Source organism: Rattus norvegicus, chromosome 5 (assembly GCF_036323735.1).
Source record: "Rattus norvegicus strain BN/NHsdMcwi chromosome 5, GRCr8, whole genome shotgun sequence".
Taxonomy (NCBI): Eukaryota; Metazoa; Chordata; class Mammalia; order Rodentia; family Muridae; genus Rattus; species Rattus norvegicus.
Genome location: NC_086023.1, coordinates 150,782,345 through 150,800,465, shown reverse-complemented (window position 1 = coordinate 150,800,465; position 18,121 = coordinate 150,782,345). Strand labels below are relative to the sequence as shown.

General features: G+C 49.1%; 1 protein-coding gene across 8 annotated transcripts in view; it reads left to right on the top strand.

Moving 5' to 3' along the window:
- The window catches only part of Wdtc1 (WD and tetratricopeptide repeats 1), a 68,201-nt gene that overhangs the window by 43,093 nt on the left and 6,987 nt on the right, over positions 1-18,121 (top strand). For 3 of the 8 annotated variants that reach the window (NM_001107908.2, XM_039109774.2, XM_008764135.4), the window contains 9 exons: positions 2,796-2,842; positions 3,154-3,265; positions 8,436-8,623; positions 10,756-10,938; positions 12,349-12,443; positions 12,891-13,006; positions 15,020-15,092; positions 15,631-15,739; positions 16,723-16,896. In NM_001107908.2, coding sequence (NP_001101378.1) covers positions 2,796-2,842; positions 3,154-3,265; positions 8,436-8,623; positions 10,756-10,938; positions 12,349-12,443; positions 12,891-13,006; positions 15,020-15,092; positions 15,631-15,739; positions 16,723-16,896 — 1,097 coding nt within the window. The remainder of the gene's footprint in view (positions 1-2,795; positions 2,843-3,153; positions 3,266-8,435; positions 8,624-10,755; positions 10,939-12,348; positions 12,444-12,890; positions 13,007-15,019; positions 15,093-15,630; positions 15,740-16,722; positions 16,897-18,121) is intronic. The other 5 variants (XM_063287533.1, XM_039109775.2, XM_063287534.1 and 2 more) reach the window with 3 other exon arrangements.

Below are 18,121 nucleotides of genomic sequence, written 5' to 3'. Positions count from 1 at the left end.
CTCTCCAGCTCCTGTTTTTTTGTTTTGTTTTCATTTTTTAGTGTTTTGAGGTAGTGTCTTGCTGCATAGCTCTGACTGGCCTGACACTCTTTATCTAGCTCAGATCTCTCAGAGATCAACCTGTCTCAGCCTCTCAAGTGCTAAGATAGAGCTGACCCACCGCTGCTGGCTCATGTTACAGGTCTATAAATCAGAACTGTCTAACACAAATCTCACCAGGCTAAAAGAAGGTGTTGGTAGCTCTGTCCCTCCAGGAGGCTGTAGGGTGGAGTAGAATTTCTTTTCTTGCTATTCCCAGTTTCTTAAAGCTGCTGCAAGTCTTGGCTCCTGGCCCTTCCCTCTGCTGCATAGCCAGCAGCGGCTGGTGCAGTCATTTCACACCTCTGTGTCTACTGCTCTGTAACCAGCACACACACTGTTTATGAATTTAAGGATTCATGTGACTTCACTGAACCTACCTGGACAGTCCAGGATCATCTTGCTATCTCATAATCTTAACCTTATTCATATCTGCAGAGTTCTCTTTGCCACTTCAGATAACATTTGCAGGTTCCAGAGTTATGGCGGGACATCAATAAAGGGGCCATTATTCTGCATAAACAAGTACTCAGCTTTGCCCTCACTAAGTAGCAGTCATTCCAGGCCATGGATGCTCTGAGTGGTTCCAAGATGAAGCTGTGGCTTCAGGCACAGGATAGAGATGGTTTTGACTCAGATAAAGGTGTGGGGTTGCAACCACGTATTTGAGAAGTCAAGAGACCTTAGGTCCGCAGGGGCCCTGGCAGCCTTGAGCAGAGGGTGTCTCAGTTGTACATTCCGGTGTAGAGCCTAAAAGGAAGCAGCTGGGAAGAGGAAAGACAGAATGGCCCCTTCTGCTGACAGCTAGGAAATTACTGTGTCAGTACCTCTGGGTTCTCCTCACTAGCCCCACTGGATGGATGGACCCATCTCGTCAGTCAAGCAGCAGATACCTGCTAGACACAGCAGCTGGCCTCAGAGATGCAGTGTCATCCACAAAGCCTGCTTCCTCAGGCCTGTCTGGTGGAGGAAATGACAGAGCTGCAGAGCCATTCTGTAGGATGCCATAGGAGCCAGCAGGAAAGAAGCCTCCTCCCGGGGCTGGGGATTTAGCTCAGTGATAGAGCGCTTACCTAGGAAGCGCAAGGCCCTGGGTTCGGTCCCCAGCTCCGAAAAAAAAAAGAACCAAAAAAAAAAAAAAAAAAAAAGAAGCCTCCTCCCTCGTTCACAAGAGAGGCAGGACACCTTGAAGGAAGGTCCTTCTCACTGATAGCTGAAGAATGGGTTGGAATTCAAACAGCCCAGTTTGAATTGTCTTAAATAAAACTGGACTGAGGGGCAGGAGAAGGTCAGTGTCAGGGGCTGCTACTGTAGTCAGTCTGGCTATATCTTCTACAACTACAGGATAAGCCTGCTTCTGGTGCTGAGTCCACCCCAGGCTGCTTGCCCTCGAGGTGGCAGTCAGTCCACCCACATGCCTGGTCCTCACGTAGGGAGCCCCTAGCTCTTCAGAGCTGCTGAGAATGGGACCCGTGTGCTCCTATCACCCGGTTCCCTCTTGGCATCTGCTTCCAGGTCAAGGCTCACCTCTCGGCTGATTCCTAAGGCCAGATCACCCTCACTATTTTCCATGTACCTCTCACTGCTCAAGATGGACTCGTGCTTCCCAGGACACTTGGTTTGATTTCAGGCAGGAAGCTGGTAGTTCAGTCAGTGGTAAGCCTGGCGCCCTTAGGAAGGGGGCAGAGCGAAGAGACAGAGAAGCCAGCTTGGTCCAGTCATTTCCTGTTCTTTGCTATGAAACCCTGGGGTCCGCTCCTCAAACCTTCCACTGTTTCTAAGTTCAAATTCATTATGTACCGTTGACCGCCTCATTTTCTCTGGTTTTTTTTCTTAAGATTTGTTTATTTTATCTCATGTATACAAAGAGTGTTTTGCCCTCATTGTACTGGTACCCATTGAGATACAAAAAAGGGCAGCAGATGCCTTGGAACTGGAGTTATAGGCATTTGTGAGCCAACCATGTGGGTGCTGGGAATTGAACCCGCTGTTAGCCATTAATCCATCTCTCCAGGCCCACTTTCTCTGATTTTTTTTTTTTTTTAGATTTTATTTATTTTTATGTATATAAGTACACTGTCACTGTCTTCAGATACACCAGAAGAGGGCATCAGATCCCATTACAGATGGTTGTGAGCCACCATGTGGTTGCTGGGAATTGAACTCAGGACCTCTGGAAGAACAGTCAGTGCTCTTAACCGCTGAGCCATCTCTCCAGCCCACTTTCTCTGATTCTTAACTAACATCCTCAAGATAAACACTCTGGTCCAGATTACCTTTTTGCATTAATCTCTAGGACCTGCCTTTTGTGGGGAGTGAGGTTGGAAGAAGGCAGGAATGGAGCACAGGGCCACAAAGATGCTACAAGCCTTCTGACCCTAAACTTGTCCCTTCAAGGAACTGTACCCATGCCTTCCAGGGATAGACAGGTCTTATAATTACTTTTAAATTACTAATTTATAATTACTAATGTATGAATTTCCTGCAAAGTGGGATCAAAGAAACCTGCTTTTATACCTGAGGTGTCCAGTGTCAGCTGACCTGCGTGTGAAAGCACTTTAGATGCTGTAAGGGGGTGGGGGAGCATTTTAGTTCTGGCCCACACTTGTCCCCGGCAGATGCTGAAGTGAGGCGGTTTGCTTGCCTGACCCCACTTCTCTCGGATTGAGCTTCCCAGAGAGCTGTCCGTTCACTTAACCCTCTGTTTCCTCCCCCAGGGTCACTCGGGATGTGTCAACTGTCTGGAGTGGAACGAGAAAGGAGAGTAAGTATGAGCAGCGGGGAAGCGGGTTCCTCAGCGTGGTACACCTAAGGAGACAGACTACGCTTATCCCATGACTGTCGACACAGAAGTTTGGATAAACATCCAAACCCTATTTTACTGTAGGCCCATGTATCGGGCAAATATTGGAAATTCTCAGCAAAAGTAAACTATAATCTAGTCCTATTTATAAGCTGACCTTAAACTGCAACATCTACTGTCCTTTGAGACATCTGTGCCCAACTCCTATCCCCTGGGCCTGGGGAGAGGCAGCCGGGGCCGGGAGAAGTCAGAGCTCCTAATTCTGCCCACAGCTTGCTGGCTTCTGGCTCCGATGACCAGCACACCATCGTGTGGGACCCACTGCACCACAAGAAGCTGCTCTCCATGCACACAGGACACACAGCAAATATCTTCTCTGTCAAGGTGAGGAAGATGAGCCACACGGTGGGACTGGGCTGTGGGCAGGTTGCACTGGCGTGGCGTGACCCACGTGCGTATTCCTGTGCTGTGATTCCTGTGCTGTGAACATTGGTTAGTGGTGCCTGAACCCTGTCTGGTCTATGTTCTTCTTAAACCACCGGACGACTCAAGAGATCCGTTTATATTTATTAAATTTGTATATATATTTGTTAGTGTGGGAGTACACGTGTGCCATGATGTGCATGTGTGTGGTCATGTATGTGGAGGTCATAAGGACACTGACATGAGTCGGTTCTTGCCTTTCACCCTGTGGTTCTTGGAGCTCATTCAGGTCAAAAGACTTGAAAGCAAGCACCTTTACCCACTGAGCCATCTTGCTGTCCCTTAGCCCACTGGGAACAGGCGAATCCCCTGTCCTCTCTAAGCCTGTCTCCTGTCCCGTTAGAAGGGAAGCAGCTAAGGAGAATCTTCAAACCACCATGTGGTTGCTGGGAATCAATCCTGGATTTCTGGAAGAGCAGTCAGTTCACTTAACAGCTGAGCCATGTCTCCAAGTCAGTATTTTTTAAATCTCAAAAAAAGTTTTAATGAGCAAGTAGCAACTCAATGATTGATTTACAATTCATTTAGATAATTGATTTCTTTTTGTTTTTAAAGATTTACTTATTTATTATATACACAGTGCTCTGCCTGCATATGAGAAGAGGGCACCAGACCCCATCACAGATGGTTGTGAGCCACCATGTGGTTGCTGGGATTTGAACTCAGGACCTCTGGAAGAGCAGTCAGTGCTCTTAACTACTGAGCTATCTCTCCAGCTTGATCACTGATTTCTAAAAATGTTTGTGAGCCAGATTTGGTTACGTACTCATACAGTCAAGTTCTAGCACTTGGGAGGTGGACGTAAGAGAGGATCAAAAGCCTAGAGTTGTTCTCAGCCACATAATGAATTCATAAAAATAATAAAGCCTGGAGAAATGGCTCAATGGTTCAGGGAACTTGCTGCTTGTGTAGAAGACCAGGGTTTGATTCCCAGAACCCTATGGAGGCTAATTCCAGTTCATCAGATTGGACTCCCATTTCTTACTTCCAAGGGCAGACATGCAAAACACTCATACATATAAAATAAAATAGATCTAGCATAGATCTTGTAGGTCTTCTACCTTGTCATAGGAAATGAATCTTTCCCTTTGCTAAAAGGGAGTTTAGCTGAGAGGAGGGGGGAGGACCCTACAGACCTTTGAAGGCCTGTTCTGTGAGACCGTTCCTTGGAGGCAAGTTTCCTATAATTGCAGGCCTGAACCTCAGCTGTGTGAACTTCTGGTCGTCCACTGTGCCTCCTTTGAGTACTAAACACAAGTGTATGTGGTGCTGGGGACGGAACTCAGGGCTTCCTGGATGCCAGCCAAGCACTTTACTGTCTACAGTCTATAGGTTTTCATCCCTGTACACAGAAGTTAGTTCTCGATCCCAGAGACCAAGCCCTGAAGTAGCTGTTAGGCCTTAGAATCACATATAGGGCTGGGGAAGGAAGAGCAGCTGATGCTTGGGGCTCCTTGTTTATTATTTGCTGTTTGAGGCAAGGTTTCACTATGTAGACCAGGCTGCCCTCGAACTCATAAGAGATCCACCTTCCTCTTCCTCCGAATGCTAGCGTTGAAGGCGTGTGCTGCCATGTCTGGTCTGAACAGCCTCTGAGATGTGTCAGAGTAAGGGGCTCTCTGAAGGTGTCAGGCAGGGAGGTGAGAGTGGGATCAACCTGGATCAAGATTTTGGGAAGTCTGACACCCAGGTGCTTTATCCCAACAAACTTAACCACTGTTTAATCTGGAAAAAAGTTTCCTGGGTACTAGAATCCGTGGTGCACACAGAGTTGTAATTAGACTGAAACTCAACTTGGGGTGTGTGCCATTTCTTCCAAGAGAATGGGCTCTGGCTGCCTGCACTAACTAAAGGGCCTAAGCTGTGTCTGGCCTGGTTTTAGTCATACAAATAGCATCCCAGTCTTCTAGGCTGTTAGCCACCTCTGGTTCTGGTTGTAGGAGCTTTAATACGCCCTGGCCCATCAGGTAACACAGACCACCAGGCTGTTAATCACTTCCAATTCCCAGACTTCTGCATAGAAGAGAGGGTTTTGGGTCTGGGGATTTAGCTCAGTGGTAGAGCGCTTACCTAGGAAGCGCAAGGCCCTGGGTTCGGTCCCCAGCTCCAAAAAAAAGAAAAAAAAAAAAAAAAAAAAAAAGAGAGGGTTTTACATCTTTCCATCGGAAAGAATCGTGCATGCTTAACAAAACTCCTGGTTTCTTTGGAGATCTGTGGGTGCAGGGCCTTGGTGCCATGCTCCCAAAGCAGGGTTTTGCACTCAGGCTGCCTGTCAATTGACACTTTGGTGCCAGGTTTAAGGATCCAAAGTGAGCTATGAGGAGAGGGCTTTTCAGCCCCGCCTGCAGTTGTACACTTTATATCCGAGGGTGTGCGTGAGTGTGCAGCTGACTAAAACACTCCACTGCCTTCTCTCCCTGGCTAATGTGAAAAGCAGAGGCTCGACCCGAAATCATGGCCACCTGAGAGGTCGATAGCTAACCTTAGCGCCCTGAACTGCCTCACTGCCTCTTTCTCTCACCTCCTGTGGTGAATGAATGCCTGTGGTTTTTCTAGAACAACTGCAGCTTGATTTGTGGTTCTGATGACCAACACATGATGTGCAGGAGTCCCCTTGTGCCAAAGGAGCTGACAGCACTGTCTGTGTGACCAAACCTGGGAACTGAGAGTCTTCAGTTTGGCATCACCCGTTCAGTGGCGATATTTTGACAGTAGTTGTACACAACCCTTTTCTGGCGTTTTTATTGTCGCCCTTTGGTTTGATTTTGCTTTTGTTTTCTTTTTCTTTTCTTTCTTTCTTTCTTTTTTTTTTTGGTTATTGGTGGTGATGGTGGGGGTTGTTTTGTTTTTTTTGAGATAGGGTTTTACTGTATAACAGTCTTGGCTGTCCTGGAACTCGCTTTGTAGACTAAGCTGGCCTTGAACTCACAGAAATCTGCCTGCCTCTGTGTCCTGAGTGCTGGAATTCAAGGCATGCACCATCAACCAGCTAAAAGTACATTTTCAAAAACTGTATTATTATTGTTTCTATAGATAGTGATATGGGAGGGGGATATGTGGAAGCCAGTGGACAGCTTTTTGGAACTGATTCTTTCCAGCCTTTTTGTGGGACCCCAAGACTGTTTTCTTTTTTCTTTTTTCTTTTTTTTTTTAAAGATTTATTCATTTATTTTATATATAAGTACACTGTAGCTGTCTTCAGACACACCAGAAGAGGGCATCAGATCTCATTTCAGATGGTTGTGAGCCACCATGTGGTTGCTGGGATTTGAACTCAGGACCTCTGGAAGAGCAGTCAGTGCTCTTAACCGCTGAGCCATCTCTCCAGCCCCTTTTTTCTTTTTTTTTAAGCTTATTACGTATGCAGCACTCTGCATGTGTGCCTGCAGGCCAGAAGACTATTATAGATGTTATTACAGATCTCATTATATGATGGTTATGAGCTACCATTTGGGTGCTGGGAACTGAACTCAGAACCTCTGGAAGAACAGCCAGTGCTCTTAACCTCTGAGCCTTCTCTCCAGTCCCTCAGGATAGAGTTCAAGTCCCCAGGCTTGTCTGGCAAGCGCCTTCACTCAGCGCCTTCTTTCCAGTTTGTTTAAGAAAAACCTTCTTTTCAATGGAGGGTGTTAAAACACTGCCTCTGGGCATTTAACATATTTTGTCCATGCTCTCCCCCTGGTGGCAACTGTGGTACATTGCAAATGTGGCAGCACTGAGGGCTCACTGTTACTGCTGTGGCTTTAACCTGTGCTGCCTCCACACAGGAGTAAAGATTGCTGCGTGCCCTAAAAATAAGTGTATGTATTCCTATCTAAGTGGCAGAGCATAAAAGGGTTGTTTTGTTTCTCTTCCAAATCAACTGAAAAGGAGAGCTGAGTATAGCTCTGTGAGAGCACTTCCCTGCCATTCTCCATGACAGTACCTGACCTGTCCCCAGGACAGGGAAGGAAGGAGGGAGATAGACAGACAGACGCAGGGAGGGAGAGGAAGGGGGTGTTGTCCATGTCGTCTGGAAGGCTGTACCTACAGTGGTCAGCCCCTCTCCACGGTCCAGCATCTGGACTCTTCCCACTGTTTGCTACATAAAGATTGCTTTGCTGAGCATTCTTGGCCAGATACCCTTTTCTCTTTTGGATCTTTCTTAGAAGTGGGAGTTTAGGTCAAAAGATGGGAATTGCTTTTTTTTTATTATTTATTTTTTAAAAGGTTTATTTATTCATTTTATGTATGTTAGTACACTGTAGCTGTCTTCAGACACCAGAAGAGGGCATCAGATCCCATTACAGCCACCATGTGGTTGCTGGGATTTGAACTCAGGACCTCTGGAAGAGCAGTCAGTGCTCTTAACCACTGAGCCATCTCTCCAGCCCCAGGAATTGCTTTTTTATCCAATCCTGGATGGCTGGACCTGTGTGTGGGTGAACCGAGGTGTGGGTAGATGGATGTGTGGATGGATCAACCTGTGGGTGGATGGATGGAGGATGAATGGAAAGAAGGGAGGGAGGGAGGCTGCATATGTAAAGCTGACAGTCTGGGTTTGAACAGCCTTGCTGTGTTCTGAAGTGGTTGGTTGCAGTTCACTTGCTGGCTTTACTTTATTTCAGTGCTGAAATTGAGCCGGGGTTCAGGCACGTTATACATGTGGTCTGCAGTAAGCTACACCTTAGCCATGACCCTTAAAGGCTTTTACTTCACCCATGCTCAGGATTAAACTTAGGTTTTTACACATACTAAGTGAGTGCTCACCACCGAGAGAAAACCCAGCCTCTGACTGTAATGAGTTGTTTTCGGTGTCACCAAGGTAAAGCAGCTGCCCTATGTCTAGTGTTTAGGAATTGTTAGTGAGGCTTGTCATCCCCTCAGTTCCTGCTCGGAGAGGGTCAGACAAGGGTCCCTCAGGAGACTCCATGAAGTACACGGGGTTGAACGTCTGTGCTGATGAAAGCTTTTATAGACACTGACTTTCCTAACTGGTGAGAGAGGCAGGAGGCGTGCTGACCGCCAGGCCAGTCTCCCTCAGTGGCCAGTCCACCCTATCTCCTGCCGTCATTCAATCTCTTGTGAGCAGTTCCTGCCGCATGCCGGAGACCGCATCCTGATCACAGGGGCAGCTGACTCCAAGGTGCACGTCCACGACCTGACGGTGAAGGAAACGATCCACATGTTTGGAGACCATACAAACCGGGTGAAGCGCATTGCCACGGCACCCATGTGGCCTAACACGTTCTGGAGCGCTGCTGAGGACGGGCTCATCCGGTAAGGGTCTCTGCGGACTTCCTTGTGTGTCCTCACTCAGTGGCTCTGCTGCAGGCCTCCCTCCACAGACAGGAAGTGTGTCTCTACCCCCAACGCTCCCTCTCTCTGTTCCGGTGTCCTGTGGTGGTTGCGTATTTACCCTGCCCCCTTCAGAAAAAGATGGTATTATTGTCCTTCTTTCTCTTTCCTTTTGGGGTGCTGGGAGTCAAGCCCATGGCCTCTTACATATCAGATAGATTTTCTGCCACTGAGCTAAGTTGCAGACACCACTGTTTCCTGGGAAGGTCGGGTGCAGAAGTGGGGCTTGCTCTGTAGCCAGCCAGGTTGTGCTTATGAGGTCTTAGCTCCTCGGCTGTTCAAGTCCTGAGCTCCCTGAGATCACAGGCTCATCCTCACCCTGTTGTTATGAGAGCGGATCTCTCTGTTCCTCAGGCTGGCTTCAAACACAGCGCTCAGTAGAGCCCACATTCTGCCTCCTCGGCAGCTAGATCATGAGCATGCGCCTCCATGAGGTCATGCGTGAACTCACTACAGTGTGGCTACAAGGAGGCCTCTGAAGCAAGGCAGAACAGGTCCAATCCCAGTTCTCTCCCGCTGTGAGGTGTGGAAAGGCCACTGCACTCGAGAACTTTTCTCTTTCTTTATAAAACAGGAGTAATCATGGCATCTCCTTCGTAGCTGTGAGTATGCTAACCGAGAACATTCGTGCATAGCACACAGTAGTTAGAAGGCAGCCGGGTCAGTGGCATGCATGCTCAGGAAGCACTTGCTGACCTAGCAGATCACCTGAGCATCAGGACCTGGGCAGAGCCGCGGGCAGCAGAAATATCCTAGCAGGGTGTGACGGTGTCCCCACCCAAGCCGGTGGGTGTCGCGAAGGCAGAGTAAAGTGACGTAGGAGATGAAGAATGCTGTGGGCACAGGCTGGGGATACAGCTAGGCAGCAGAGAGCTCACCTAACGTATTTGAAGCCCTAGAGCAAATCCCTAGTACAGACAGGGAAGAGAAAGGCTATACTCAGAATTGACCCACATAGAAAGCTGAGGAAGGCAAAGTATGTAAAATTGGGTCTTAAAAGTCAGACTGGAGTCTGATAAACCTAACGCTCAGGCCGCAGGTACCACGTGGCAGAAGAACGATGTCAGACTATTTTAGGAAGAGCAGTCCCGTTAAGATGGCCTAGAAGAACAAGTTAACTGTGTGAGGCTTTTAGAGCCAGCAAGAAGTGACTGAGTGGATGGGTGATGCCACACCCCCTTTTGGAAGTCCTGTATAGTGCGGCAGAACTGTCCTCTGCCCTGGCAGGACACTTTGCTTTTCCTTTGCTGTGCAGTTGGGGCTAAGGGGCTGGCAGGCTGGCCCTGGCTTTCATGGTCTTAGGCAGCTCTCAGATAAGCTCAGCTCTCTTCTCTTCCCCCTTGTAGCCCTTGTTTCCTGAAAGTCGGTTAGGGTGGAGTTTTTATTTGGTTCATTGATTGGTTTTTAAGGAAAGGTCTTACTATGCAGCTCAGGCTGTCCTCAACCTCACTATGTAGATCAGGACTTGAACTCATGATCCTCCTGCCTCAGCCTTCAGAATGCTAAGATTACAAGCATGTACCATGACACCCAGCTAATGTAAGAGCTTTCATGCCATGGTCTTCACAGGTGTTCTGCTCTGCACTTCAAAGATGTGATATCCCAGAGAGTTTATTGAATTTCTCTGACCATTAGTGTTGGAGTGGCACCGGGCTGGTGGTCCATTTGAAACACTCCGGACCGTGCCAGATGAACAGCATGTTTTAGCTCAGTATTAGCAATCAGTGAAACAGTAGCAATCTCAAGTGTAGGGTCTACCCTAAGGGTCAGTTTAAGATATCAGAATATGTTAAGCCAGACATAGTGGTGCACACCTTTAATCCCAGCACTTTAGGAGGCAGAGGCAGACAGACCTCGGAGTTGGAGGCTAGCCTGCTCTACAGAGTGAGTTCCAGGACAGCCAGCTACATAGTGAGACCACGTTTCAAAAAGGAGAAAGAAAGACAGGCACCTGGCTTGCAGTGTGCACCATCCTCTCTTGCCTTACAAGGACTTGGTTTCTCCCCTGCTCTCTACATAAGAAACCTAGTCACTAACTTGGTCCTCTCTTACAGCCAGTATGACCTTCGGGAGAACAGCAAACATTCAGAGGTGCTGATTGACCTAACAGAATACTGTGGCCCGATGGTGGAGGCCAAGTGCCTCACTGTCAATCCCCAGGATAACAACTGCCTGGCCGTAGGGGCCAGTGGGCCCTTTGTGAGGCTCTATGACATTCGAATGATCCATAACCACAGGTATGACCAGCAGCCTTGCGGGCAAGACACTGGGAACCCCCCTCCCCCCACACCGAATAATTTGCCTGTAATCCCACCCCCAAAATCACTGTATATTTCCTGCTGGTTACCTTACTGCTGTTAGTATCTGTACAGAGTGACAGTCTTTTTACACAATTCTTTACCTGTGTGTATGGGGGCAGGGATAGTTTTGTGTGCCATGGTGCATGGGTAGAGACCAGAGGACCTTTTAGGGAGTTAATTCTCTGCTCCTATCCTGTGGGTCCTGGGGACTCGAACTCTGGTCGTCAGACTTGGCAAGCAGAGCCAGTTTAGCAGCCCCAGAGTCAGTCTCGGTTTTCGGTTTTTCCTCCTCCTGCCCCCTTGTTTTTTGACACAAGGTCTTATGTATTATGCAGTCTTTTTCTTCCCCCTGAGACAGGGTTTCTCTGTGTACCCCTGGCTGCCTGGAACTCACTATGTAGACCAGGCTAACCTGGTCACAGCAGTCAACCTACCTATGCCTCCTAAGTGCTGGGGTTGAAGGCGTGCATCACCACAGCCGGGCTTTGTCATGTGATCTTGGCTGGCCTTGAACTCACTATGTAGGTCAGGCTGGTCTTGACCTCATAGAGATCTACTTTGCCTCCCCAGTGCTGAGATTACACCAGCATGCCTGACCCCAGAGCTAGTCTTACATATGTGATCCTCTGTGCATACAGTTTTGCTTATTATGATGATACTGGGACAGAACACGTAGCCTTGTACATGCTAGGCACGTGTTCTACCAAGGAACTACACGCCTGTCCCTCTTTTATTTTTTCTTAAAAATTGAAAGATTGGGGCTGGAGAGATGGCTCAACAGTTAATATTTGTGTGGTTCCCACACCCTCATGGCAGCTCACTACTCCAGCCTCAGGGCATCTGGCTTCTCACACTTGCACTCACATGCTCAGACCCTCACATATTCACATAAATTTTTTAAAAATAGAATGTATATTTGAAACAGAAAAGAAAAGGTAAAATAAAAAATGGTGGCACACTACTGCAATCCCGGCACTTGAGATGTAGGGAGAGAGGATCAGAGGTTCGAGGCTATCCTCTTCAGAGCTGAATCTGAAGTCAACCTCAGCTAATGTGACCCTGTCTCAGAACAGAAAGAAGGGAGCGAGGGCAGTCTCTTGGGAGAACCCAAGCATTCTCCACACACAGCCGTGGCTATCCCTGATCCTAGGACAGGTCTAGCCTGCTCTACTTTCACTGATGGTTATATAAAGAGCAAACCTTGGAGTCGCTTGTAGCAGGAAGAAAGACAACTCTGTCCTTCTGTACCCCTCAGGACATAACGCTGGGTTTCCCCTGTGGAGTGTGTGACTCAGCTAGCCAGAGACAGCTAGCCAGTTTTAACCTGTCCAATTTTCCTCCCATCAGAAAGAGCATGAAGCAGAGCCCTTCGGCGGGTGTGCACACCTTCTGTGACCGGCAGAAGCCCCTTCCGGACGGTGCAGCACAGTATTATGTCGCAGGTAGGGCCCAGCCTGGCCCTTGCCTGGACCTTGGCTCTTTGTAGGGCTGTCCAGAGGGGTAGGGGTTAGAATCAGACAGGTCCGGCCTTCACGCCTCATTTTGACCAGCTGTGTTAACTGTCAACAAATCACTTAACTCTGAGGAGTTTCTTCTCTCTAAAATGGGATTGTAATCCCAGAACTCCAGAGGCTAAGCAAGAAGCTTCAAATCACCACACTAATCTGAAAGAGCTAGTAATAAAACCAGGCCGGATGACATAGCAAGACCCCGAGTCACACACGAAGTGACCCAGGGCAAACCCACAGGCTGCTGGCCTGGCCCATTGACTGTACCGAGGGCTCAGCACTTGTGGCTGCCTCCATGAAGTTGGTTGCTAGCATTTTCAATCTGGCTGTCTTTACACTGTCCCCTGACTCAGCCTAGGGTTTTTGCATTCTTCTTGCCAGGTCACCTGCCGGTGAAGCTGCCTGACTATAACAGCCGTCTGAGAGTGCTGGTCGCCACTTACGTGACCTTCAGCCCCAATGGTACAGAGCTGCTGGTCAACATGGGAGGAGAGCAGGTAGGTCCCACTCCAGCGAGGTGAGACCTCACCAGCATTGCCTAGCTTGGCAGATAGAAGTGTCAGCGTCCTCGTAATGACATTGTGACATGCGAGGGAGCCCAGTTACTCTAACCTAGCCTTTTTATTTTCTGTTTCTTTTTAGTGAACTAGACAGATGTAAGGTATTTTGGTTAAGAATGCTTTAAAGGGTCTGGCAAGGGGACTCCTCAGGTAAAATGCTTGCTGTTCAAGCCTGACAACCTGAGTTTAGTCCCCAGATCCCAAGGAGTAGAAGGAGAGTACCAACTCTCCAGCGGTCCCTTTGGGATGGAGGCAGTGGCACACGCTTTTATTCCCAGCACTTGGGAGGCAGAGGCATGTGGATCTCTTGAGTTTAAGACCAGCCTGGTTTACACACTGAATTCCAGGCTAACCAGAACTATTGAAGACAAATGGGAGAAAGTTGCCGTGACCTCCATGTGCACTGTGGTGTGTGCTTGCCTGCATTCCGGGGACACCACACACTCACAGACTAAGAAGAAGGAGAGGATGGGCATTGAAACTGACAGGCCGTGGGCTAGGGATGGTCGTCACTGAGTACAGTGCTTGCCTACCATGCACAGAACCCCGCGTTTGATCCCCAGCTCCACATAAGCCAGGAAACCAGGGCTGGTGATCTATCCTCAAATCCACATGTGCAAGAGGTAAACACTAGGGGCTGGGGATTTAGCTCAGTGGTAGAGCGCTCACCTAGGAAGCGCGAGGCCCTGGGTTCGGTCCCCAGCTCCGGGGGAAAAAAAAAAAAAATCCGCAAAAAAAAGAGGTAAACACTAGAGGATCAGGAGTTAAAGATCATCCTTGGTCAGATGTAACAAGTTCAAGGCCAGCCTAGGATACATGGAACCCTATCTGAGAGGAGAGGGGGGGAGAGAAGAGGAGATGAGAGAGAAAGGAAGTGGCAGATCATGCTGGCTTCCTATGGTGGCTTCTGTAATCCCAGCCTCAGGAGGCTGACGAAGGAGATAGAGAATCCAGGGCCACCCTCAGCTGCGCAGTGAGAGCAGCCTCTGAAAGACACTACCCTGTCACTTACTGTTTCCAGTGACTTCAAGCATTGTCTTTTTCCGAGCCTCAGTTTCCTCCTGGTTCCCTTGAGGCTTAGAGCTCAGTCAAACTGAGATCTAGGACCAGCTTTGAGAAGTGTCACTTGATGGTGCCAACCCCTGGTTATGTGCTCTCAACTCGGGGTGTGTGTGTGCTGAACCTGTAGAAATTCATCTCCAGTCATCTATTGCTGTGGCACTAGCATTGTCCTGTACATGATGGGGACAGATGCAAATACAGACAGCCCTGAGGTGACAGCAAACACGGACACAAACAGTGACCTGTCACAAGCAAGGTGTAAATACAAAAGAGCCAGGCTGGAGAGTGGGTGAGCATCTGGCTTGAGGGTGATGGGGGTGAACGGAAGGCCTGGAAGAGCAGTCAGAGGCAGGCAGGGCTGGTTGGAGTCCTATCTGTGCTGTCCCCTGTTCTTAGGACCCTGGTAAGGTATGGAATTCCGAGTCTGCACTTCTTCATCTGAGTGTTTTATGTCCATACAGAACACTTAGCAGAACCCTGCAACAAAATAAGCATTGACTAGTACTCAGTAAATATGCCTAACAGATATATTTGCCTGCTGACAGGGTTATTGGCAGCAGTGTCACTCTTTGTAGTTTCTCTTCTCTGAGGCCTCAGTTTTCTCATCTATAAAACAAGATGTTTGCGCCTTTGAGGCCCTTTCAGATTTAAATATGTGCTCCCAGGTAATGACCAATGTCAGCAAGGGCCTCATAGCTACCCCAAGACTCAAAAGCTTGGAGGATTTTCCTGCTTAAGGTTCCTTTCGTGGAAATGTCTGGCCAGCTCCGTGGTTCCATGCGCAGCGCTCACTGGGAGCTGAGGATCCTGGTCTTGAAAGCTGCTCAGCTCTTGCTGATGCTTCAGCCGTTTCCTCGCCTCATGGCCTCCATCTCTCCTCAATCCTAGGTGTACTTGTTTGACTTGACTTACAAGCAACGGCCGTATACCTTCCTCTTGCCTAGAAAATGTCACTCAGTGGGTAAGTTCTCCCTTAGGGAGCCCATGCTGTGGTGGGTAGAGGTTCGTGTGCTTTCTCTGAAGTGTGTCTATACACTCCAAAAGGCAAGATCTCTACACTGCTCTTATCAGGACATTCACGCACGGGGCAGAGATCTGTCCAAGGCTTCGCATCCTGCTCCTGTGGAAGATGGGCCCTTCCGGTGCCCTGGCTCTTAAGAACTTGAAGAAGCTGCCCTTTTCCTTCTCGTCCTGGTTCATGTATTTCTGCCTGTGGCTTACAGCTGATGTACCCACCCACCTCTTCACCCCTCATCCCCTCCCCAAGCTCAGCTCTGGGGAACGTCAGACAGAAAGGAGCTATTTCCTCTGTAGCCAGCAGAGGGCACACAGTCTTTTCTTTACACCACTGCCTGCCTGTCCTGACTCGGTTTCTGGGACTGGGTCTGACCTGGAAGAATTGTCTCACCATGGAGCCATTAGATCCTATGATGGCAGCCAAAGATGCGGAGAAGTGAAGCCCTCCTCCTGAGTTTCACTGTTTCTTATCATTCTGCCAGAAGTCCAGAATGGCAAGATGTCTACTAATGGCGTGTCTAACGGCGTGTCGAATGGTCTGCACCTTCACAGCAACGGCTTCCGGCTGCCAGAAAGCAAGGGGTGTATCAGGTGAGGCCAACTGACCTCCATGGCCTTTCAGTCTTAGTGACAGCTTCTGGACAGGAGAGATGAATGTGTCCTACAAACCTCTCTTCTTGGGGTTGGAGAGACTACTCATCAGCCAACCACCGGCTGCTCTTTCCCCTCCCAGATCTGTGTAGCTGCCCACAGCTGTCTGCAGCGCCATTTCCAGTAATCCGTTGTCCTCTTCTGGCTTCCTCAGGCACCGCACTGACATTGATACAGGAAAAACACCCATAATACAAAAATCTCAACAAAACACACACACAATGCATGTAGTACACATGTGCACGCATGCACACAGACACACACATACACACACACACACACACAAACACACACACACAAACCCTTCCTCCTGACCTTAACCCAGTTGTGAATCCCAGATGGTAGAGGTTGTACCAGAGGGACTTCTTAGAGCAGCTCGTGTTCCGAAAGCAGCTTCTGAGAGTTGGCCAAACATACCCACAGTGAAGCTTGTCCCTCTGCCCCGTCACTGGGGTAAGGGTCCCGGCACTGAACTTTGTCTCCCACGCAGATGATCCGTCCCCCTCATGTTATTTCCCATTTTATAGTACATCCCTGCCTCTGTTCTCTTCCCACCCATCTGTTGGGCTTAGATGTTCAGATTGTCCGGTCCCTGAGAAAAACAGGAAGTAGAATGGTTACAAGGTTTAATTCAGTGTGGGTGCAGGTGGCATCGGTGGCTGTCACCTGAGCCCAAGCATTTGATTAATAATTGCTAACACGCCGTTAGACCCTTCCAGACAGCCTTTCCTGCCTCTCTTACTGGTTCACAGTGTTTGGAATTATACATATTCCTTCTTGGTAATAGGAAATGACCCAAGCTCAGGGTGAAAGCGGCCCCTTCTCCAGGATGGCAGTGAGATGCCAGGGTCCATAAAACCGTGCATGTTCTTGGGAAGGACCGCTAACCTTCACCTGGTCTGACTTTTCTCCTTCCCTCACAGTCCCCAGGTGGAGCTCCCCCCATACCTGGAGCGCGTGAAGCAGCAAGCCAACGAAGCCTTTGCCTGCCAGCAGTGGACGCAGGCCATCCAGCTTTACAGCAAGGCTGTGCAGAAGGCCCCTCACAACGCCATGCTCTACGGAAACAGGGCTGCTGCCTACATGAAACGCAAGTGGTGAGTGGGCACTGCAGAGGTCCCTGGGTCAGGACGAGGGCTGAAGCGCCTAGACCATGAGACCGAGTTGCTGGGGTATCCACAGAAGGTGGCATTAGCAACCTACTGCCCGTTGGGGCCTCTTGTATGTAGGCCCCTCCTTTCTACCTGAGGCTGAGGTAGCACAAAACATTTAGTGTGCAGGTGATTCACAATTGCTTTGTTATAAGATGTGAATGGGGGGCTGGGGAGATGGCTCAGTGGTTAAGAGCACTGACTGCTCTTCCAGAGGTCCTGAGTTCAAATCCCAGCAACCACATGGTGGCTCACAACCATCTGTAGTGGGATCTGATGCCCTTTTCTGGTGTGTCTGAAGACAGCAAGTACTCATGTAAAAAAAAAAAAAAAAAACTTTAAAAAAAATATGTGAGGTTGGGGATTTAGCTCAGTGGTAGAGCGCTTGCCTAGCAAGCGCAAGGCCCTGGGTTCAGTCCCCAGCTCCGGGAAAAAAAAAAAAAAACAGTGGAATCTTGATAGATACAACTGAGGAGCTTGAGGAACTTTATAACATGATTCTGCAGTTGAATGACCCTGCATTTGCTTTCTGGGCTCTTAGACCCACTCACTATACACTGACTGGTGGTAAAAGGAAAGACAGGTCAGTATCCTAAGACGCCTCACATCTTCAGAGGCCATCAGGGCCCCAGTCCTGCCTGCAGCGCCATCAGACAGGCAGGCAGGCAGACCCCCATCCCCCAGCCAGGGCCAAGACTAGAGATGGATAGAGCTGGGCCCACAGCCATTTCTGCTCCGTCTGGCATCCGTCGGCTCTGCCCAGACAGACAGGCCAGCTGGTGTGCCATCGTCTGGCTGAAACTAGGCAGGCCTGGGGAAGCTTAAGAAACCCACCCAAGTCAGCAGAATGGGAGTGGGGGAGACGCCACACACGCAGAAGTTAGCTGAAGCACCGGGAGCTTCCCCAGGGACCAGAGGGCACCCACATTCAATAGAGGGCTGTCTGGGGTCCTGGCCATCTGAGGTGTCTGACCTCTGTCACACTGGTTGGGTAGGATGTGACAGCCCCTTTCTAGGCTTAGCTAAGAGCTCAGCTTCATGTATGTATTTTTGCTGAAAGAAGTTGGTGATTTCCTAATTCACAGCTTGTTTTCTGAGTTCCTACTATGTGCCAGGTACTGGGGAAACAGACTTCTATCTCTCTGAATCCCTGTGCCTCAGAGGCCCAGCC